Source organism: Myotis myotis, unplaced genomic scaffold (assembly GCF_014108235.1).
Source record: "Myotis myotis isolate mMyoMyo1 unplaced genomic scaffold, mMyoMyo1.p scaffold_m19_p_3, whole genome shotgun sequence".
Taxonomy (NCBI): Eukaryota; Metazoa; Chordata; class Mammalia; order Chiroptera; family Vespertilionidae; genus Myotis; species Myotis myotis.
This window is the reverse complement of record NW_023416335.1, coordinates 199,790,614-199,815,328: the sequence shown is the minus strand read 5'-3', so window position 1 is coordinate 199,815,328 and position 24,715 is coordinate 199,790,614. Positions and strand designations below refer to the sequence as shown.

The window sequence follows — 24,715 nt, the reverse complement described above, 5'->3', positions numbered from 1 at the left end:
GCCAGCTGCGGCCCTGGGGTAGGAAATCAAAGCAATTGACAGGCAGGCACACGGCCCCTTGGGGAGCCAGGGAAGATGTATGTAGATCAGATGAAGGGCTGGCAGCCTGAACTGGAGGCTCAGAAAGGAGGCTCTTAACGGCCGTGGAAGAAGAGTTAGGAGCCCAGACTTGGAAACCAGGGGACACCACGCTTAATAGAACTTTGGGAAAATCACTGGCCTTTACGATCTCCCACTGTATCACCTGGGAACAACAAGAATCTCTGTTTCGTAGGATTAATGAAATAACAGCGGTGGAGCATCGAGAGCAGTGCAGAGTGTGTTCAAGGGCTTAATAGATGTTCTCTATACCAGGATCACGGTTGCTATAAATAATGGCCCGAGCACAGGAGCCACGAAAAGCCAGCCCCCACACAGCTCCTTTTTCAGAGATTCTGAGAACTAAAAAATGACCTCTGAGGTCATGCAGCCCAACAGACTCCTTAATTTTTCATGGTACAAAACAGAGGCCGTGACTTGCCTTAAGGCACAGAGGGGATCCGGTGAATTCGTGGGTAAGCGTGTGTTGAGTGATGCTTTGTGCCAGGCACTGTGCTAGGAGCTGGAGTGACAGAGGGCCACACTGCCTGTCCTTAAGGAGCTCACAGGCTGACGGAGGCAACAAGACATCCAGGTGGATACCATCGAGGGACAGGGGCTGAACATAGCACAGTTTTGATTCCCTAACAGAGTACTGAGATTTAAAATTGGGTTGACATTCTACCTGGTGGAGAAAAACTCTGAAGACTAAGTCTTTAAAAAAGCACGTTTTGTGACCCTCATTTCTTCAGACGCTTGGCCGCCCCATCCTATACTGGCTGCCCCTACCTGTCAGGGTTTCCTGACCTTCACGTCCTTGTAACAGAACAGATGCTAGGGACACAGGTGATGCTGAAACTTGGTAAGCTTGCACCTGAGGAGAGAGACGGGCCCTTTGGGCTTCTGGGGGTAGTTCTTGTGAAGTGAAACCTGGGCCCAGAAGCAGATTTTTTTTAGGGGAAACAGCCATCCCTTTGCAAAGTTGCTCTTTCTGCAGAGCTCAGTGGGAGGATGATGAGAGAAAGAAAAGCATCATGGTAGATCCGAACCTTTGATTCTTTTCACTTGACAAAATGCCCTGTCTAGGGAAGGGCTCAGACCACAGGGGCAAGTCTGACAGCAAGTTGAAGTGGGAGATCTGAACCCCTCAAATCAATTAGGCTAAACCACTTTCCATTCTAGTGTTTAAACCATTCAAAAGGCCATGTGGGTGATAGAAAATGAAACTTTTCAGTTTCTTAATTGCTAAACGTTCCCCACCCAAAAGAGCTTAAGAGAAGGTTAATTACGGTGACAAGTTAAAGAAACCCCTACCTTCTCAAATACCTCCTGGAGAAGCTGATGTGAGTTTAATAGGATTTTAACCCAGAGAGTCTTTTGAATACTTGAGGTCTATTCTCCTGCTACCCTGTCTGCTGATGACTTCAAATCCTTCTTCAACCCAACATAAAAGAGCATTAATATCTTCCATCGACCCATCTCCTAATCCTTTTACCTTTGCCTTTGAGTCGTCTGCATGACATTGCATTTGGAGGGGGGTGGGAAATTCCTACGTGGAGACAGATTGCAGCCAGCAAAAGCAGACGGACCAAATGTCTGGGCTAGACGGAAGTAGAGGATCATCGCCTTTGGAGAAAAGTATCTGTTGGGAATTATTTTCCAAAAGCAAATGGACATTTAGTGGATTTTGTTCAAGCTGTGGTGATTATGAAGATCCTAGTGTGGAAGCAAAAGGTGTCCAGATTGCTCGTGTGTGTGCTTGTGTGTGTGTGTGTGGGGGGGGGGGGGGTAGAGGGCTATTTATTTTATCTATCTATCTATCTATCTATCTATCTATCTATCTAGCCTGGGGGCAATTAGGATTTTATTTCTTTTTTATTTGTATTAATTCATGAAGCAATGATTTAAGGGGGAAAATCACTGCAAGAAGGCCTAAAGCAACATCATTATACTCATTCCTTTCCTCTCATACATCTCTGCCCTTCCCAGCCCTCTGGAGTTTTCTCTTTTCTGCTTCAATATCGCTGCCCCAAATGGCAGTGCCAAGATGAGGCTGAAGTTTCAGATCACTTGTCGGGAGAAGGATAGGGTTTCCTTGGAGGAATCTGAAAAGACCCTGAATTTGGGGCATAATGGTACACACGTGTGTGTGTGTGTGTGTGTGTGTGTGTGTGCGCGCATACTTTTTAAGAGACATATTTTTCAAGAGACAAGATTTTTCAAAGGTATCTTAACTCTCAAAGAGATGATAAGGATCTTTAGGGAGAAGTTGGTTAAGGCTGGAGGGAGGTCCAGATGGTTAGGCGTTTTCCCATTCCCGTCACCTGTGCCTGCCTTTCTTCTCTCCCTTCCTCTGCTCCTCTGTTCTGCGTTCCCTCCTTCTCCTTGTCCCCTTTTCAGTTCCAAACCTCCTCCCATGCATTTCAGTTGGCCCAGGGGTGCCTCTCTGGGCTGTAGATGCTTGTGGTCCTGGGTCTGCAGGAGACCATGTATTTGCATGTTTGTGAAAACGCACAGATTGATGGCCATTTGCAGTCTACCTGGATGCTTGCTGGATGTGTTGATGTTGCCATATGTCCTGGTGGCTGGAAATGGGACTTTTGTTTCAACATATCCCGTCTTCTCCAACACCCAGAACTTGCTTCTCCCAGGTCTTACTTCCTTAAACCTTGTCCCGGATCTCCAAGGTGACAGCTGGTGAAGTCCTTGTCTAAATCCTTAGGCCTGGCCTGAGTCCTCTGAAGCAAGGGAGGTCAAGGAAGGGCTCCTGGGGGATGATGGACATTTTATGGAAGAGTCTTCAGATGTCTTTTTTATCATCCAACTAGAGGCCTGTTGCACGAAAAGATTCGTGCAATAGGCCTTCCCTTCCCCTGGCTGCCGGCACCGGTTTTCCTCCGGCACCCAGGACCTAGGCCTTCGCTCTAACCAGAGGCGCCTTCAACAAGCCTCTCGTGGCTCTGGCGGTGGGAGCTGCCTTCAGTCTTTGCTCCGCCGCTTTGAGCCTACGTATGCAAATTAACCACCATCTTTGTTGGCAGTTAATTTGCATATCTCGCTGTATAGCCAATGGGAGGCATAGCGAAGGTACGGTCAATTTCAATCTTTGTCTATTATTAGATAGGATGTAGCTTGACCATAACTCCAGTTGTAAGTGATAGGTAATCAGATCTCAGGGCAATAAGAATGCTCAGAAAACAGAATTTGGTATTTGGGGATAGAGTGGGCAACCTGCAAAAAAATATGTTTATGAGATATTGACATCTTAAAAAGGATTTGGGAGGACAGTTCTAGTTTAGATTGGTGAGTGGAATAATGACCTTGCAGGTCATTAAATATATATATATTGATTTTAGAGAGAGAAAGTGAGAAGGAGAGAGAGATGGAAATATTGATGGGACAGCAACATCTATTGGCTGCCTCCTGCATGCCCCCTATTGGGGATCAAGCCTGCAACCTGGGTTGTGCCCTGACCAGGAATTGAACAGGTGACTGCCTGGTGCATGTGACCTGCCAGCTGAGCCACACCAGCTGGGCACCTTGCAGGCCATTTAAAAAAATGTATTTATTATTTCATTCGTAACCATTTACTCATTCCATCCATTTATTTATTTCAACACATTTTTACTCTTTGTTTCATGGCTAGATCCCTTTCATCCATCCAGTTCTCATTCTCATTTTAACATATGGACAGAGAGAAAGCAAATGCTTTGCCTACCATGTCAATTATAGAAGTGGGCTCTGAACCCACCATGCCTGGCCACTGCCCTGTCCAGGAGGGACAGGGAAAGAGACTGGCACCACCAGCCAACATTTGGCTCACTCCTTACCAAGGCTTTCCTAAAGAGTGTTTCTTCTCTAGAAAGCAAGTAGATGCTCCTTCAAAGAGAAAAAACAACAACACATTGAAAGTCTTCATGCTGCTGGATGTTGGTGAACCACCCTCCTCTCTCAGGGGGAGATGTTGTGATTAGCACAGGGACTGCTTTTCTTGGGGGCTGGAGGCCATTGCCTTGGAGGAGAGACACCCAGGAGCCAGGGAGGAGGGGGTGGGGAGCATCCTTCTATTTTGGGCCTAAGAAATGGAGGATTTATTGCTTTCACCGAGACAAGCTGGAGGCAGAAGTCTGGGACAAGCCTGGGATAAGCCTGGGTGCCTCATTGGCTAAACCCTGGGGCTGGTGAAAGTCTGGTGGAGGGAGGGGGTTAGATGGGATTCAGCCTGCACCTTGAATTGCTATAAATTTAAGGGGCCTGGTCTGACCCTGGCCCGTGGGGCCCTTTGGCTCAGGAGCCCTCCCAAGCCAGTCTCCTCTTGGTGTCTGAGCTGAGCAGTTGACCCCAACTTAATGAGACCACGACGTGGGTGTCCAGGGCCAGCTCTCCCGCGGGCTGCTTCCCTTGGAACCAAATCAATATTCATTAATGATCTGCCCCTCCCTGTGTGCCTCTGGCTTCACAGAGGGCCTCTGTTGCACCAGGCTGCCTAAGTCATTCATTAACCACCAAGCCCGGCAGTCCGCGAGGCCATGGAGGGGCTCACAGAGGCCAGCCCACCACCGAGGTATTTGCAAAGGTCATTAATGAACTAATCTGATTTAACTTTTCAAAACAGAGGCCTGGGTCATGGGGGTCAGTCTCCATTCCCAGCATTGTGAGTGAGACCGGGTGGTGGGGAGGCCTGTGACCTTCACTGAAGAAGAGAAAATGTGTGGGAGGCGCTGAGAACTTAGGTATTAGAAAGTCACTACCTCTAAATCCAGAGAGGCTTGGGATGAAAGGTAGGAGGGCCCGGGCTGTTCTGGGGATTATCTTCAAGAGCCTTTAGATTCCTGTTCAGGTTGGTCACCTCCTTTCCCTCTCCTGGAGAGAGGACGGGAATCTAAAACCAAGGACCTGTGCACCGCCTACCTTATTCTGAGCCAGCCCAGCACAGCAGTGGAGTCCACAAGCTGCAGAGTTCTAATTCCAGCCCAGGGAGCCCAGGGAGCGTGAGCAAGTCTGTTCATCTCTCTGGGCCTCAGTTTGCTCATCAGTAAAGCAGAAATAATAATGGTACCACCTCAGATGGCTCTGAGAATTTAAGCAGATAATGAAAGGAAAGCGTTTAGCACAGGTTCTGGTGCACCGTAAGCTCTCAAAAGAAATGTAACTTTAAAGAAAAAAACAGTAGCTATAATTTTTTGGCTGGGAAACTTGGAAGAGCCCCATTGTAGAGGATGGAGACACAGGACTGGATCCAGCCCTGCCACCAGTGGCCAGCGTCACCTTACTTCACTAGATAAGTGTCTCTGTGTAATGAAGACACAGACTGACCTGCTGCTGGTCAGTTGCTTCTCACCCCAACCCAGGAGGCCAGTGAGGGATTGGCTGCCTCACCCATTTCACAGATGAGAAGCCAGAGGCTCAGGCATCCAGTGACATGCTCAGAGTCATGCAGTTTGGGGTGGGAGAGAGAAATCTTAAACGCAGGCCTGCTGGCTTCCAGTCCAGGGTGTGTACACCCTTTGAGCAGTATAAAGATCAGGCACAAATGTAAAGGCTTGGTCCTGACTTTGTCTGGGGTCCTCTGCAGTCTCTGTCCCTGGAGCCCGTGGTGTCCCCACACTGCCTGCTTCACAGCCCTGCTCCGGTTGGCCTCTTCCCCAGAAATCGAGGCCTGTCGGGACCTTGATACTATATTCCCAACACCTCGAACTGCCTCTCCTGGGTCTCATTTCCTTCAGCCTTGTTTCTGCTCTCCAAGGGGAGAGCTGGTCAACTCCTCATCAGGAGGCCTGGCTGGGTCCTCTTTCTACCCAGACAATACATAGGCTGTATTTAGCTTCATCAAGACTTCAATCCTTTGAGTCTTTGCAAACTTCCCAAATTTGCCACTTTTCTCCACCAAGGGGTCTGAACTAAGTTATGTGGCTCAACTAGTGTTTTCCCTTTGGAGGACACACACACACACACACACACACACACACACACACACACACACGCACACAGCCACCCAGAGCTGAAAATATTCTGGTTCTGCTGCCCTCTGGCGTTCAGTTGAGAAACAGCCAGCATGCACAGCTGTGAATTAAGGTGGGGGCCCAAAGGCTTCTATTTGTGGGATAGAGATCTTTGTTTCTTTGGTGAGAGGAGAAACAGAAATGGTAGGGGCAATGCATTTTGGGAGCGGAACAAATGTAGTGACGATACTTCCAGAAACAAGCGAGGTTGCACACAGATTGAACCAGAAGTGTGTTTTCAGGTGTCTAGGCCAGCCTCAGCCCGGCACAGGCATCCCATAGGTCTTGGAATCTGAAACCCAAAAGGGATTGCAGCAGCAAGTGAATCCAAACACTCACATTTTATGGAGAAGGGAACTGAGGCCCAGGATTAGAAAGCCTGTTAATATCAGAGCTGGGCTGACCACCAGCTTCCCGATTCTAGTCTTGCTTCTCCCCCATCTTTCCCCCCCCCCCCCCCGCCTCTAAATATTATCATCATTAAGATCGTTGTCATCCTAATGGTTAACCCTGAGCCCTTATGTTGGGTCAGTCACTGTGCTGGGATTGTCACATTTGCTAATTTATTTATTTATTTATTTTATATATTTTATTGATTTTTTACAGAGAGGAAGGGAGAGAGATAGAGAGTTAGAAGCATCAATGAGAGAGAAACATCGATCAGCTGCCTCCTGCACACCTCCTACTGGGGATGTGCCCGCAACCCAGGTACATGCCCCTGACCGGAATTGAACCTGGGACCCTTCAGTCCGCAGGCCGACGCTCTATCCACTGAGCAAAACCGGTTTCGGCCACATTTGCTAATTTAATTCATGCAATAAGACAGATAGTTTTTGTCCATTTCGTGGATAAAGAGACTAAGGCTCCAAGAGGTAAAATGCTTGGTCAATTATACAAAAAATAAGTGGCAGACCTTCTAGCTTTGATGGGAGGCTTTCTCTTTTGTCCTCTGTGCTATGTTGAGCTAAGGGCAGAGTAAAAATAATTCCCTGGAGTTTGTAGCTGAGCAATAATAGTGCGGTTGACCCTTGAACAACAGAAGGTTAGGGGCACTGACCCCTGTACTGTGTCAAAATCCAAGTATCACTTAACTCCCCCAAAACTTAACTAACCACTAACAGCCTGCTGTTGACCAAAAGCTTTACTGATAACAAACGATCGATGAATACATATTGAAAAAAATCCATGTACAGGTGGACCTGTGCAGTTCAAACCTGTGTTGTGCAAGGGTCAACTGTATTTACGATGTGCTGGTACTGTTCTTAGCAAGTCACATATATTAACTCATTTACCCTCGTATTGTTCCTCTAAAGTAGTACTTTATAGCACTATTATTATCCCCATTTTGTTGCTACAAAGACTGAGGCACAAAGAAGTTCTGGGTGCCACAGATAGTCAGCGCAGAGACGGTGTTCCAGCCCAAACTGTCCAACTCTGTGACCCATCTCTGTTCCTGTTGTTTTCTCATCACAGAGAGCTGATTGGGAGATACGGGCTGGGCTTTGGGGCCATGGAAACCCCAGGTGGGAAGCTGCAAAGACAATCAGGCAGGCAGCTGTCCAAACCAGTGTGCTCTGCCCCCAGCCCCTGTGGTGGGGTGGATTCATGGTTAAGGCCTGAGACGAGACGGTGGAATAGCCGAGCCTGAGTAGAATACTGACCATTTTTTTCTCGCAGTGTGTGTTGGGGTTTGCCCCTCAACCTCTCTGTACCTGAGCTTCCTCATTGTAATATGGGGAGACCAATAGCACCCACCTCATAGGTCAAATACTTAGAATGGTACCCAATGTTACTTTTTATTATTCACATAGCACCTCAGACCTGTGGAAACAAGGCTCTAGTGACCCAGTGGTCGGCAAACTGCGGCCTCTTGAGTGTGGCTCTTCCACAAAATACCACGTGCTGGCACGCACGTACAGTGCGATTGAACCTTCGTGGCCACACTCAAGGGGCCAAAGAGCTGCATGTGGCTCGTGAGCCACAGTTTTCCGACCACTGCGTCTAGTCTAAATGAACCTCTATTTTTAAAAATTTTTTAAAAATGAACCTTAACGCTGCTGAGAAAAGCTGCTTGTTTTGGTGAACTGTGTAGATCATGTATGACATTTCCCCAGTCTGACCACTAGATGGCAGACATGTTCTTTCCTGCACAACCTGAGCCTTTGAGCAGAATCAGAAATAACTTGCCCCAGATGGAAAGCTACTTTTATGGGCTTGACACTGGGCTGCACGCCTTGCCTACATTCTTATTTACTTCTCACAGCAATCCTCATATTAAAAGAGGCATTCCAACCAAAATGCTAAGCAAGCACCTGGTACATGGTAAGGCCTCAAAAAATGTTTGCTGTTCTTCCCAGTATTGTTGCTGTTATTCCCATTTTTATAGTTAGGACTGAAGCACAGGGAGGATAAGTAGGTAGTTGGAGCCTGGATTCAAACACAGGCCAGGCTGACTGCAAGTTCAGCATCCTTTCCCCTAAATCTCATTTCAGGGGAATGAGGGGTGCCTTGGGCTCACTTCACTGTCTCCCCACCATGTCTACTTACGTCCTCTTCTTATTTTCTGGGTCCACCACTTTCTTACTCCTGTGTGATTATAAAAGTTATTTAGGCTTTTCAGAGCCTCAGTTTCTCATCTGAACAATAGGAGTCATAATACTTTCCTAATGTTGGAGACACTTCAGAAATAGCAACTAAACCAGAATTAACACTCCATGCATGATGGTTACTATTATTAATGCCTTACATGTTAACATGACCAGACTTCTTTCCTTTCTTCCTCCCTCCCTTCCTTCCTTTCCTACCCTCCTTCCTTCCTTTACTCCTTCCTCCCTTTTCCCCTTTTTTTCTTCCTTTCCTCCCTCCTTTCCCCCTATGCACCTGGAACTACAGTGCACTCATAGTTCCTACCCTCATGGACCTTACAGTCCAAAATGTCCTAGTCTCTGTTCATTCCTGGGACAGTGCCACTCCTAGGATGCCTTATTTCCTGTAGGCCATAGCGATTTGGGTGCCACCACCTACTCTTTTTCCTGGGGCCCCTCTCTCTGCATGACCAGTGTCTGCAGGCCACACAGCTCAGACCCCATCTTCTTTCCCATTATGCTGCTCCAAACACACGCAAGCCCATGGATTCCCTGGATTCTGCTGAGCATCCTCAAATCCTGCCACCTGACTCCATTCATTCTGCTTCACCAGGGGCTTCCAAATGGGCTTTGGCATCCAAAGAGTCTGCCAGGATGCCTGGGGGCCGTTGGGAGGGAGACCTGTGATAGGCAGATGGGGTCTCACGGGCTCATCCTTGCTGACAATAGAACAGCTCTGGTTTAATCTGGGTTACATTCTGGGATTGCATATATATTCTGCTGCTAAAGAAAAACATCAAAAACTCTTCCACTCTACTATGATAGGTGGGAGGGAGATGAATTTTGAGATAATTCAGAGAAAATCTCCAGGAAAGAGGAAATGTTTGGGAATGTGCCTTAAAATTAGTTTCCAACATGCTAAGTGAAATAGGCAGAGGGAGAAAGACAAATACTGCATGGTATCACTTATATATAGACCCTAAAAAATAAGTTAAACTCATAGAAACAGCGAGTAGGTAAGTAGTTGCCAGGAGCTGAGGGTGGAGGAAATAGGGGATGGTAAAAGGCTACAAATTTTCAGCTATAAGGTGAATAAGGTTCGAGGATCTAATATATAAAACAGTGATATAGTTGGTACTACTGTATTGTATACTCACAATTACCTAAGAGAGTGGAACTTAAATGTTCATACCCCTCCAAAAGAAGATAAATATGTGTGAGGTGATGGATGTGCTAATTAAAACGTGTGCTGGGATCCTTTCAATGTATACATATATCAAATCACAGTCATGTACCCTTCAAATATCTTAACATTTTGTCACTTATACTTAAAGAAAGCTGAAATTAAAAAAAAAAGTTTTTGAGGGAAACGGGATATAGTGTTTGAATCAGTAATTTGATGGCTGTCTGGAACTCCACTTTCACCCCCATTGACTTGACTAACTGGGGCCGATTGCATACTTCTGACTTCTGACCTTGACTGTGTCCTGCCAATCTGCCACTCAGGACTTTGCTCTTTCTGTGTTGCAGTGCCCTGGTTCCCAAGGACCATTCAAGATCTGGACAGATTTGCCAACCAGATCCTCAGCTATGGAGCGGAACTGGATGCAGACCACCCCGTGAGTCCATGGCCCTGCCCATGAGATGCTTTTGGTTCCTCCCCATCCTATTCTGGAGCAATGTGTCTTTATTTGTTTTCTTGTACAGCAGTCCTTTATTGAGTGCCTACTCACTCATCATAATCATCATCATAGCCATTATTATTGTTAGATCAAATATGGGTTATATCTAGAAACCACTGTTTATATATAACATATGCATGTAAGTGTGTGCACACACACACACTCAGATATGTAAGTAATCTTTATTTTTCTGACTTTCTAAAATCACAGAGGTTTAATTCAAGTGCTTGGGAGACAGAAAAGTCTACTAACAACTCTGCCAGATCTATGGGGCGTGGGGAGTGGTGACATTGAACTAGATCTTGAAAACTGAGTGGAAGATGCTAATCAAACAAGGAGACAGGAGGCAGTACCATCTGAGGGAATAGTACATGCGAAGGTTCAGGGTCCTGAAAGTACCTGGAATATTTTAGAAGGGCTGGTTGGTGTGGTAGGTATGAAGGTCAGGTTTTAAAAGATCTGACGTACCAGACGGAGAAATCAGACTGTGTCCCATGACCTATGGGCGGGGGGGGGGGGGGGGGGTCCTTTAATGGCTTCTGGTTAGAGGACCAAGGTGGGGAGAGTTTATCCCCATTTTCTATGGGGTTGGGGGTCCTGGGATGGAGCAGCCCAGCCTGGCTCAGAGCCAGTTCTAGCAGCCTCTATAGGCAAAAGGTTCAACCATGATCATGTTGACTGTCCTTTACTGTCTGCCCAGGCAAGTTGCTCCATTCGTCTTTAAATTACTTGAAGGTTGTTTCCATTTGCAGTGGGTTAGTCCAACACTAAGGGACTGTCTGTGTTTTACTCACAGTCTAATTTCTCCTCACGTCAAGGGGTCCTTACAGTTGAGTAAGTTGTGAATGCCCCCCCCCCCCACCTTTGACATGTCTCTGTCTGGGGCCTCTTGGCTGGGGGCCCTGAGAGCGAAGCATCTTCAAAGATATGGTTTCTCTGCAAAGCTGTCTGATGACCTTTGACCCAGCCAATGGGGTTGGCCCATCGTGGCCTTTCTCCTCTTACCAACCTCCAGTACCCCTGCCCTGCCCCACATCCTTTCCGTTGGGTACACCCCCTGTCATTTGGGGATGTGAGAGCAGAGGCCAGTCCATAGACATGGCCATCTCCCCATCACTGTCCTGGTGTCTGTCTTCTGAGAGGCAGATGGAGCTGATCTTAAAACTCTGGAGTTAATTTCTCCTTACAGGCCCAGCCCACATCTTTGGCTTCCTGGCCTCTCAGTGACATGCACTTTATCGTAAAAATACAATTTATCAGGTACACTGTCCCCCTGAGGAGAGGCCAGGCTCTCCCTGTTCCTTCCTGTGGCTTCTCATCCGATCTGGGAAGAGATGGGCCAAGAACAGAACAGGCCCTCCAGGGTGTGGGCAGAGGTGTTCCTCCGAGAGGACCCTCTGTTCCTCTCTGTCCCACAGGCTCAGGAGGAGCGCGCCTCGCCCTGACCCCTGCTCTTGGCAGTAGGCACTGAGGTTTGACCCAATAGCCCACACCAGGGCCTCCAACACAGCCGCACTGGAAAATGAGCCAGGAAAGGATTGTTCCCAAAACAGAGATGAAGAGGAATGAAATAGGCTAGCTGTATCGGCTCCTCCATCCTGCCATCTCTTCATCCCTGTCCTCTGTCTGCCTTCCACTTGTGTTTATTAAGCACATTTCTTGAGCATGGATTGTGTACCAGGCACTGTGCTAAATGCTTTCCCTGCATTTTAAAAACTTAAATGTTCTAACCTGTGGGAAGGTTGTACTTTCTCATTTTCCAATGAGAAATCTCAGCCAGAGAGGGCTGTGTGGGCTTCTGTGTCCGTGAGCCATGTCCCAGGCCATGTGCAGGGAAGGGGGCTGAAATGATTAATGAAACAGGATATCTTCTTTCCAGGAGCCTTCAGTTGTAAGGTTGAGAGAAGAAGGGAGAGTGGCTATTCTTCCCAAAGGGATGACAGTGGGGTTGAGGGTGCAATCCTAAGCCTCGCAAGCAGAATCCAAGTGGGTTTGTTTGATTTCCATTTCTAAAAGCAATTCTCCTTTCTCCAACTGTTCTCAGCCTCTGTGCTCTGGTCCACGTTGCTTCCTTTGCCAGGGATGCTTTTCCTTATTCCCCAGCTGCCCTTTCCCTGCTGGAAGGCCTCTATTTACTTTTAAGGCCCAACTCATATATCTTGGCCTCCCTAGAGCCTCCCATCCAGCTGGTCTCCAGGCCCAGTGGTTCCCACACTCATGCTGTAGAGCTGTGTCCTTGTGATTTATACTTTGAGCACAGAGTATCAGGTCAAAATAAATTCACCATGTCATGACTTATAATAACCTCACAGGAGCCATAAGATATATGCAAGTGAGACATATACATGTGTCCTGAACTAGAGTCTATGAAAAAGATCTCACGATCAAGGCGGGAAATGCTGCTGTGTTCTAGAACCCCATTTTCAGCATTTACAAGTTCATTGGTCTCATTAGAGGTTTTGGAAAGTCCTGAAAAAATGAAACTCATTTCACCTAATGGTTCTCAAACTTATTTACCCATGGAACCCCTTATTGACCCTTACCAACATTATCTTGAATGGTAGTGTTCCATGGAATACAGTTTGGGTAATATTTGGCTAAATCATAAAGCAAAAATGTATATGAGTAAACACCAGGTTTACTGCTATGCTGTCAGTTTTAATGTCACTGTGGGCAGAATGGTTAGGGAGGAGTTCCCAAACAGGGAGGTCTGAGTTAAGCCCTCTGGTAACCAGGGTAGGCTAACTGCTTACTTATCAAACAGCCCCCAAACCTCCATGGCTTAACCCAAGGAAAGTTTATTTCCAATGTAGTCAATAGGGAAATCGCTCCACACAGTCTTGCAGAGATCAAGTCTCCTTCCAACTAAGGGCTGCACCCTCCTCCAAGTCCTTGAAGCCTCAGCATGGTGCCCATGCATGAAAAAGACAGAGAATGGCTCCTGGGAGGTTCATATGGGCCAGGATGGAAGGTGACTCACATCTCTTCACTCAAATTCCACTGACTACAGCTCAGTCACAGGCCCACAACTAACTTAGTAAGGACGCAGAGAAAAGTAGTTTAGCAATGTTCTCAGAGATAATGAAGGGGATACCAGCAGCCCCTACCACACAGACCCCAACCTCAGAGCTCTCTCTTTCAGTTTCCCTAACACCTGCCTCTGTGTCTAGATGAAGACCCACACTGGAGGGAGCTTTCAGTGGGGAAAATGTGAGCAAACACAACTGTTCTTCTGTGTTTATTTCTGTTCTTGATCCAAATCTCTCAAACTGCTTTTCAATCTTTCATGGTATAGGCATTAACTTTTCCTACTCGCCAATAAGAGCCTGCTCTTCCCCAAGACCAGGACTATATTTCCAATACTTGTCTCCTTTTCTCTTCCTTCTGCTCACCTACCTGAGGGCCTGTCAGAATCTATCCTAAAAGTCAACCAGTTGAGTCATTATCAATGACTTGTTGCATTCCAACTAAGTTGTTCTGACAAAGTGTAATTTTTTAAAAAGTTAGAAACAACTGTTATACAGGTATATATAGTGAACATGTGTCAAAGATCCATGGACTCAGGAATGGGGAACCCAGCAAGATGACAAAGATAGTGCAATGGAAGACACAAGAGACCAAAGTATATATGGTCATTGAAAAATAGAGATCTGGAATAAGATCACAAAGATGGATATACAAATTACCAATGTCCCAGAAGGCGGGAAAGCCATAACTGCGAGTGTTCTCTTTTCTACTGGACAGAAATAATTTGCAACAGGATCATAAAATAAATATTTTGGAACTTTGAATAAATATTACTCAGCATCCAACTTTGAAGTGTTGGGGCCTTACTAAGTTGTAAATTGCACTTCAAGCAAATGTCCATGCCCCTGGAGCACGCAGTGCGCTTGTTAAATAGTGATCTGATAGGACTTTGAAAAGGAACACTGTAACATTTGTTTTGCTTAAGGTTTGCATAATTTTTAATAGGTCTTACTCAGGAGTGTGCCAAATATGCCAGGCACAGAAAATCCAGTGATAAGTAAGACAAACAGATTCCTGAATTAAATAATTATTAACAAGTATAATGATTGTGCCATGCTGGTGTGGTTCAGTGGTTGAGCATCAACCTATGAACCAGGAGGTCACTATTCAATTCCTAGTCAGAGCACATGCCTGGGTTTTGGGCTCCATCCTCAGTAGTGGGCATACAGGAGGCAGCCAATCAATGATTCTGTCTTATCAATGTTTCTATCTCTCTCTCTCTCCCCCTTCCTCTCTGAAATCAATAAAAATCTATTTTAAAAAAACAAGTATAATGATTGTCTAAAAGGAAAAACACTCAGTTTGCTGAGGGAGTGTATTGTAGAAGAAAACCAATAAACTGGAAAAATCAAGGAAGGTGTGATGTAAACCAAGATGGAAAGACTGAGCAGTAGCTTATTGGTCTGAGAAAGTGAGGAAAAGTATTCCAATCAGAGGGAACAGAATGTACGAAGGCCTCCATGTGGGAGGAAAAGCATGGTGTGTTTAAAGAATTAAAATAAGACCAATCTGGACAAATTTGGAGATATAATATGTAGTTCTGCACAGAGTTGGAAATACAGGTAGGGCAGGATCACATACAGCCCTGTGGACTATGTTCAGGATTTTGGACTGTATCCCAAAAGTGATGAGAAGCCATTGAAAGTTTCTAAGGAGGGGAGCACCCCCACCAGATTTGCATTTTGTTAAGTCTACATGGACTAAAGTGAAGAGACATGGTTTGGGGGAGGAGACAAAGAAAGCAGTTATAGTAGTCCAGGCAAGGAAAGATGAAGGCCTGAATTAAGTTGTAGCAGTGAGAAGAAAGTAAAAAAGGACAGACTCAAGATATTTGAAAGGAAAAATGGACAAAAATTGATTATTGAATGTGAAAGTAAGAGAGGAGGAGAGAAGTAAAACAATGACTTCTCGGCCTGGGCAACCAGGTGTCCAAATCCTTTCTAGAACAGGCTTCTTGGCATTATTGGTGGGGACCATGGCTGACAACATACAGTGGGCAAGGGTGGGGGGCATGCTCATACTGCCCTTGTCTCTTGGCTTACACATCTTGGGCCCATACCTATAGGATGGCAATAAAAAAAATGCCACTTTGAAACTCTTGTCTCCTGTGTATCATCCTTCCTCCAGTTGGCTTGGGACCAATAGGACGCAAAAAGGCTCTTACTATTGGCCCAGATGAACTATAAATAGATAGCAAGGTAAGAATTCTATAGATGCGGCTTAAGAAGCCCAAGGATGGGTGATGGACTCAGTGACCATTCCAGAGAGTATATCCTTTTTATGTTCAAAGCCAGATTTCTCAGCTTTGGGTTTTTTCCACCATTGTGCCCCAAAGCATCATTTTTTGAGTGACTCCATTATACTCAGAATTTTACTTGCTCTAACCCACCCCACCCTGTGAGGTAGCTCCCATTCACTGTCTCGTTTTACTGATGAAGAAGCTAAGGCTGTGAGAGGTGAACTGACCAACCCCAGGCCATCCTCCCAGTGACTGAACGGGTTAATGATCCAATAACTCAACCCAGCCTGTCTAACTTCTTTGTTTCAGGTTAAAATTTACCTTTAGTTATTTTACCTTTTTTTCAATTACAGTGGACATTAATGTTACTTTTATTAGTTCCAGCCTGTGTGACTAAAGATGGCATTTCTGAGGTTTAAGCTTAGCCATGTTATCAAGAAATAATGACGTAAGATCTCTGTCTAGAACAGCCGTGGGCAAACTACGGCCCGCGGGCCGGATTCGGCCCGTTTGAAATGAATAAAACTATTGAAAAAAAAAAGACCGTACCCTTTTATGTAATGATGTTTACTTTGAATTTATATTAGTTCACACAAACACTCCATCCATGTTTTTGTTCCGGCCCTCCGGTCCAGTTTAAGAACCCATTGTGGCCCTAGAGTCAAAAAGTTTGCCCACCCCTGGTCTAGAAGGATACTCAGAACTTTTCCATATAGCTACCCTTTCTCCCAAAGCCCCAGAAAAACAAAATCACATGCTTCAACACCCTCAGGAAACAAAAATCCTGAGAATAAGAAAAGTGACTGTGTGTAGACTTTGTACCCTGTAGAATTCTCTGTACTTTCTTCCATCTGTCCTCCCCTCTTCCCCCTTCCCCTCATCACTTCTTCACCAGCAATATATTTTCCTGTCAAAACATACTTGGTTACCCGCAGTGCAACCCAAATTGCTGCTATTAGCCTAATTGAGACAGGGTGATTATAAATAAATTACATGCAGTGTTTCTGACATTGCTGCTGTTAGACTAAATTGAGACAGGATGATTAGTCATCGCCGACTGTAGCTTCATTCAGAGTGTATTCCATGTGGTGTGGAGGCCCTGTGGTCACCCGGCAGCCCAAAGGATGGAAGGCCAGCTCCCTGAGAGATAGACTTCCAGGTTATAGCTCCCTTTCACTGGTAATAGGGAGAGCAAAAGTCCATGCAGCCTAGTTAGTGGGGTCCCCTTGCAGGCTAATAATGAACTTTTTAGTGACTTTGAGTTAAAAAGAACCGTGGTTAGAAACCATCCCACAGAGAGAATCTGTGTGATTATATATATCTCAATGGATGAATTTGCTGCCACTCTCCATAATGATTTGAGATGGATTTTTACTATTATTTTACTTTTTTCTAGCTATTAAAAACACCCTACACACCATAGAAAACTTCAAAAGCATAATAGTATATAAGACTAAAACAGTTACTGTTTCTCATTTTCATGACATTTGTTAGACTTTGGTGTATTTCTTCCATCATTTCATGTATATATTTATGTATTCCCTCTGACAAAGTTGACATTTACTGGATACCATGATTTTATTTCAAGCTTTTTTTTTTTTCGCTGATGGAAAAATATTTAAACTACCTAGACAAAGTACATCACAGATTAAAGATAGAGAGCCCAAAGGGGAAGATAAATTGTCTTGGACACCCCTTCTCTGGAGGCGACATGATGAGGTGGAAATCTATGGGTTAAGGATATTCTTCTCTTGTCTCCCTGGTTTTTAGCTTCAACCCTCAAACCTCTACTCATCAGCCTGGTTAGGACCAGAAAACCTGAGTGGAGATCCTGGTTCTTTAGTTGAGGGTTCTTGGGCAGATGGTTCTCTGAGCTTCACCTTCCTCATATCTAGATCAAAATGTAGAAATAGATATTCTTCAAGGCACCTTGAAAGTGCAGAGGTCTACACTTCATACTTAGGGGATGTTTAAAGCCACTTACTACTGATTGTTAAATAAGACTGAGAGGTAAGGATGACAGTCACGATCAAGCCTTAATGATTGACACCCATTAAATTTATATTTTGAGTTCTCAGTATGGAGATGTGCTCTTCTTTTAGCCCCGTAGATGGCTTCATGAAAGAGTATGTTAGTGCTGCTTGGAAATAAAATCATGGTGCCCAATTTTCCTATCACATCAACTCATCTCCCAGAAGAAGTAGACTCAATGGTAGTTCTAATTTTTCAGAGTCCTAGCTTTTCTATAGGAATTAATGATGCAAAACCATGCATTGCTCTAGGGAAAACAAATTATTTTTTGTAATAATCACATCATAGAATTTTTCTAAATTAATAATTACTTAACTTATCTGGAAGTTAGGTTTGGAATGAAAAAAATGTCTGGTGATTTTACTTTACTTTTCCAGGGTGAAACATCTGGATTTCTCTATTTTTCAAATCATATACATATAAGTAAGACCATACAGTATTTGTTTTCACTGTCTGACTTATTTCACTTAGCACAATGCTGTCAAAGTTCATCCATATTGTCAGAAGGTTTTTCTCTTCTGTTTTATGGCTGAATAAATGCATATAGGCAATGGAATATTATTCATTCACTCATCAATGAATCTTAGGTTGTTTCCATTTTTTTGGCTATTGTGAATTATGCTACAATTAACATGAGGGTGCAGATTTTCTTCAAAATAATGTACCTCACAAATGTGTTGTGAGAGTTACACATAAAATAAGTTTCTAGCACAGACTGGCACATAGTAGGCAATCAATAAATGGTATTTTTTAAAATTGCAGTGGCAGTAAGCATGTATTGTTTGTCTATCAAGAAGTTAGGAGGCAATGCTAGATACTTATCATTAGTCAAACATTTAGTGGATATTGTATATCTTCACCATAGATATCAATCCTACCAGCTTGATCTAATTTAGCAAGTTTACAAGTTAGAAATGCTATGAATGAGATTTCTTTAAAACCTGTACACTATTTGCACTTTGGAATCCCATCGCACAGGGGCTCAGTAAATTGGGGCTATTGCTTATGATGCATCACTCATATTGGTGGGAGAGCTTACCCTTGGTTTAAAGCTGAGACTTTATTTTCAGGGTATAATCAAGGGAAGGAGCTCAAGGCTCTCATTCAAAGCTTTGAGATACCAAGTGTCTCCTTTCTCCTAGGGCTTTAAAGATCCTGTGTACCGAGCAAGACGGAAGTATTTTGCTGACATAGCCTACAACTACCGACAGTAAGTCTGCTTGATTGTTGCGGGGAGGAGCACTCTCCTAGACTGCTTCTTCCTTGCCTAAGTTTGAAAAACACCAGCATGAAGAGTCCTGCCTGGTGCGTGTGTGTGTGGGAGCGCGCGCACGCCTGTGTGTGTGTGTGTGTGTATGGGTGTGCATGCGTGTGTGTGTGTGTGTGTGTGTGTGTGTGTGTGTGTGTGGTCAACCCCCCTTTAATAACACCTGTTTTAAAAAATGCTACTAGACAAAACAAAATTACCCACTGCGCCAGGGCCCAGCTCTCTATCAGGCTTTGTTGTGTAATTACGCCGTGATGTCTGAAGTAATTATAAAAGGCCTCAGTGCTGAATAAAAGAGCCTCTGGTATTCTCCACATTAAACATGGAAGGAGAAAGAGCATCATTTACATTCAGGAGTTGGCTGCTTTGCTGAAATAATGAATCTGAGTTTTCAGGCGCGCCAGCCTCAGCGTTCTTCTTTCATTCCATCTGACCCAGCTGCAAAGGGCAATTTTCAGATGAGTGTCTTTTTCCCCCATCTGAGATTCTATGCTCCTCTTCTGACTTCTTTTACCCAAAGGAAAATGCAAATATTAAATATGTTATTTGGAGGAGAACTGGTGAGCTATTGTGAGTCCCCAGGAACTTCAGATGTTCCCATGGGAAACAGTGTCTGGAGGTCTGAGCTCCGTTCCTGAGTTAAGGGCATGAGAAAAGGCGTCTACAAGAAGAAACTTAGCAGTTCACCAGAACTCTGAGTAATGGTTCTTTAACAACTTTGAGGGAGATAAAGGAGATGGTAGGGCTCTGTATTCAGAAGACAAAGTCACCTTTCAAATGAGGAAGGTTCCTTCTCTGAATGACTCCTGGTAATAGAGAGATCCCGAACCATGCTGACCTTGGCCCAGCACATGTGGGTTTTGGCTGGTGGCAAGCGGGAATCACAGAGCATGATCTCTCTCTCCTGTCCTTACCTTTGCCCCAGTATGGTCAGGTGGACACCATCAAATCAGATATTGACCGGAGTCCTTCTTTAGCTGATCAATAAGAATAGGTCTCATTTACCTGTGTTATCTCCCTGCTCTGTCTGGGGCTTTGCTAAATGCTTTATGCGCATTATTTCATTTAGTCTTTATAGTGACTCCCCATTTTCCTGATGGAAAAACTACAGCTTGAAACAAGTAACTTGCCAAAGTCATATATTAGCAGGTGGCATGCTCTGATTTTGAACTTAGACTTGTTTTGCTCCAGAGTCATTCTCAGTCACTCACATGGGTGTCCGGGGACTCTCAGAGTCAGGAGACTGTACTTATCCATAGATTTCACTTTCTGCTGGTTTCTCTCCTCCCTTTCTGAGGTTCCTTCTCAGTCTCCTCTGGCCAATTCTTCCCACCCCAGAAATTGTAACATCTTTCAGGACTCAACTTTGGCCCCCTTCCTTGGCTTCTGCCACCCTCCATGCCAACAGCCCCCACATTCAGGTCTCTAGCGCCTTCTCAATAATTGTTCCACATAGGGATCAAACTTAGGCACCATGAATCATAGTCCCAGTATAGTGATCAGTTGATAAAATGTGTCTCCAAATAGCCCATGTAATAGCTGCACAGGCTCAGAGAGGTTTACTAAATTGCCCAAGGCCATTTAGCTATGAACTGACGCAGCCAAGTATTGAACGCAACTCTGTTTCAAAAACCTGTTATTTCCCTTCATCAGCACTTAGCCCTGAAATAATGGTGCAGCCTTAGGTGGCGGTCCACCTGATGTCCTTTCCACAATCACTGCTGGCCATTACAGAACCCGCGAGCTTGTCTTGCTTTCAATACTTAAGCAAAAGTCCGCCTCTGCCCCCTCATCCCTGCCCACCTGTAGGCCATCGCAGTGCTTTCCTGTGAGCTACACTTCTGAAAAGGCAGGAGTGACCTAGTTTGGAGCCTGATGATGAGCCATTATTCTGAGATAAACAGTCTTGCCTTGTCCCAGACACTGTGTATCCTGTTAGGAAACAGGCCTACAGCCCACAGAACAGTCACGGGTCTTCGAAATCAGGCTTTCTTTGGTTTTCTTTTATTTCACTATTCATAACACAGCTCATTCTTAGATAGTTTTCAAAAGGACTATTCAAACTAATGACTCTTGAACTATAGCATGTCATCTGAGAACTTATAGGAATCTAGATGCCTGGGCCCTCCCTCCCCACTGATTCAGGGTCTACAGGGCAGGGCCCACAAGCTCCCTGTAGTTCTGTTATGTCATAGCGGAAGATGCTAGATAAGCAGATCTTGTACCCAGCATGCATTTAAATACCTCTGGAACTTCCCAGGGACCCAAATATCAAATCCAGCAAGTGCATGCCCACTAGACAAGGGTCTTAAACTCATGGTGCACATATTCAATCCACTTTAGCCCACAATTGCTTTATTTGACATAATACAAAACTTTAATTGAACTCTGGTGCTTTAATTGAACTTGGATGCCATTGTTTAGAAAGAGAATGCATTCTTCAGTTGTCTCAACCCCACCCTCCTATTGCCTATACCTGCTACTTTATATATTTACATTACCTGCCTGGCCCCTGAAGGTAAGTGAATTTCCACCTTACGTAAACAATTGGAGAGATAAGAGAGCAGAAAGGCCAAGTGATTTCCCAATGTGACTGCAAATCATTGGGGCAGTTGATGAGGTGAGACCTTGTATCATTGCTTAACCAATTCAGTTGAATGTTTCCTACATCGAGAAGTGGAATTTTCCTCTTTCAAATAACTTACATAATCCACTGGAGTCCAGGTGGTGGCACCTCTGCTAACACTCCTTCATGCACCTGTCCTGCCAGAGACAAATATCTCATGCCTGTGTTCTAGTGGGCAACCCATTCCTCGAGTGGAATACACGGAGGAGGAAAAGAAAACCTGGGGCACGGTGTTCAAGACTCTGAAGTCCTTGTATAAAACCCACGCTTGCTATGAGCACAACCACATCTTCCCACTTCTGGAAAAGTATTGTGGCTTCCGTGAAGATAACATTCCCCAGCTGGAGGAGGTGTCTCAGTTTCTGCAGAGTAAGTGCACATCAGGGTCAAAGGTAAAGGGACAAGAGGAGAGGGCAATAAATGGAGGCCAGTGTGAGTGTGCCAATGGCAATGCGTGCAGGTTGATTCTCCCAGGAAAAATGGAATGTCACTGCTGAGCTCTGCCTCACTTCCAGCCTTCGCTGTTAATCTACTCTCATCGCCTCCCTCCTTAAAGGCACAAGGCATGGGTTTTGCCTATCAATGCCCCTGAATCGTTGTTTTTTTCATACTCAAGGCCCAGGTTGCCCAGTCATGGTTTTCCTTGCAGCTCTGCTATGTTATGAGATGGCAGCAGTGTGCCTGTGTGTAAGAAATGTATTATTTGTGGGCAGTGCTAAGAAATCCTGAACTCCAAGTCTATACACCCATCTGGTATGAATCTTGCTTTGGACTTTCTCTAGTTGGGTGAACCTACCTCACTTTTGTCATCTGTCCAATGGAGTCTGTGTCAGCATGTTAGCCTTTCTCAGAGGGCAGTTGTGAGAATGAAATGAGATGCTGCATGTGAAATCACCAGCATAGTGATACATATACAGTAGATGCTCAGTGCATTTGACTAACTTGGACTCAGTATCTTATTGGGGAACCACATCATTGGGGTGACATCACTTCCAAGGAGATAAGGGTTTTCCTCTTTGCCAGGAGGTGGTGTTAATTCAGCAAAACCAAACTAAAACAATCAACTAACCCATAGTAAACACCTACTTCCCCATTTGTAAAGTGGGGATAGTAAAAACATCTACCTCATAGGGGGGTTGTGAGGATTAGTTAGTATGTATTAAGTACTTAGAACAGTGTCTGACATATAGTATGTAATGTATAGCATTAGCTATTATTATAATGATGCCCACTGTTATTATTCTCCTCCTAAGTCTGAAACAAATTGAGAAGAAAATAGAGGAACTAAAGAGATGGAGAACAAAATGTCACCTTTATTACTAATAAAAGCTACTTAGAGAATGCGGTAGAGATGTGTAGCCACCATGGACTTCCTTGCCAGTTCATTGGCACAGTGTGTAGTCCATTCCATGGCCAAGAGCAGACCAGAGTGTGCTCCTCTATGGACCAACAGTCAAGAGAGAAAGGGAAGAAAGTGTGAAATTGAGAATATTCATTCCTCTTCCCAAAGGCTTGAATCAGGGAAGTCACTGGTCTTCATGGGGTGGACTGTGTGAGGTTCGATAGAGAAACCAGAGTGCTCCTTTCATCCTTTTTCTTCCTGGGAAGTGCCGTGAAAATTTTATCTGTACTCTGGAAAGACAAGGAGTAGGGAATAAGCATTTAAACCTAACAAATAATAATAGAAGGTAAATTTATTGGATGTTTCCAAAGTGCTAGGCTCTGTGAAAGTAAAGTGGGGCCTTGACTTACGAGTGTCCCGACTAACGAGTTTTTCAAGATACGAGCTGTCTCTCGGCCGATTTTTTGCTTTGAGTTGAGAGCTAAAATTCGGGTTACGAGCCAGCTTCAGATACCCCACCGCTAGTTGGCGCAGCGAATGTCACAGTGAACGCCACAACATCAGCCCAGCATCACGTGTCTCACTCGTTCACTTTATGATTTGACATACGAGTAATTTGAGTTACGAGCTCCGTCACGGAACAAATTAAACTCGTAAGTCAAGGCCCCACTGTACTTTGTTAGCTCTTTTGATTTTCAGAATGATCCTAAGAAGTATTTATCCACGTTACAGGTGAGGGAACTGAGTCTCAGAGACTTGAACTTATTTGGCCCATATCACCCAGCTAGGAAGTATTGGGGTAGATATTTGAAGATGATAAGTCTATCTGGCATCAGCACCCATCTCCTGGACAGCAGGGTATATTGCTTCCCTACCTAAAAGTCTTCAGAGCCCTCTGGCTCTGCTGTGATGGGCTTTGAGTTTTCTCTCTCTCTTGATTCCTAGGTTGCACTGGCTTCCGCCTCCGACCTGTGGCTGGCCTGCTTTCCTCTCGGGATTTCCTGGGTGGCCTGGCCTTCCGAGTCTTCCACTGCACCCAGTACATCAGACATGGGTCCAAGCCCATGTATACACCTGAACCGTAAGTATTATCCCCCCTCCACCAGTTGCCAGCAACAGTGTATGCCACCTCTCTTTAATCCAGGAATGAGGTTTGGTTTATTTGTGGAATCATCCACAGAACAAGGTGCCTGGATTGTTCGATGCTAAGAGAAAAACCCATCGCTTCTGGGGATTTTCTCTGTTCAAATAGACCATACTAATTGGAGATATGGAGATCTTTTGAACCAAAGATTCAGACCTTCCCTGACAATGGGAATGAGAGGTCACATTCAAATTCCAAAGGGATTGTAGGAGTCAGAGCTATAAAGTTCCAAATGGGAACAGGAAAAAGAGATGGCAAGCTATCTCAACACCTCCTAAATACATGACTACATGATTCTAAGCTTTCTCTGCCTAGATTGTGTTTTGACTGAAAGTAGAGAATGGCTGGCTACTATGCTGCTTACTTTTGCATTTAGCTATCTCCTTAGGCAGCTAGAACTTAAGCAATTTATACAAAAATTCAGCAGGACACCCAAAATGGTCTTTCCCTACCTACAAAGTTTATTATTATAAATCAGAAAAGACCCATTCTTAATGGACCTGGCACATGAAGTTAAATCAATGTAAGTTTTCTTTCTTGACTGACTGCTGCCCACTCTAGAATAAGAGAGGAACAGTTCTATTAAAAATTATTTTTTATTTCCTGTGGAGAATAACTGAGCACATTGTATCTGCCAGCAATGTCAATGCCAAGGTGAGGACTTGGGATGGGAAGTGTTCATGATCCACAGC

General features: G+C 44.7%; 1 protein-coding gene across 1 annotated transcript in view; it reads left to right on the top strand.

Moving 5' to 3' along the window:
- PAH (phenylalanine hydroxylase) overlaps positions 1 to 24,715 on the top strand; it is a 54,593-nt gene that overhangs the window by 20,027 nt on the left and 9,851 nt on the right. The window contains exons 4-7 of the mRNA XM_036300787.1: positions 10,196 to 10,284; positions 18,787 to 18,854; positions 21,710 to 21,906; positions 23,825 to 23,960. Of these exons, the coding sequence (XP_036156680.1) occupies positions 10,196 to 10,284; positions 18,787 to 18,854; positions 21,710 to 21,906; positions 23,825 to 23,960 (490 nt within the window). The remainder of the gene's footprint in view (positions 1 to 10,195; positions 10,285 to 18,786; positions 18,855 to 21,709; positions 21,907 to 23,824; positions 23,961 to 24,715) is intronic.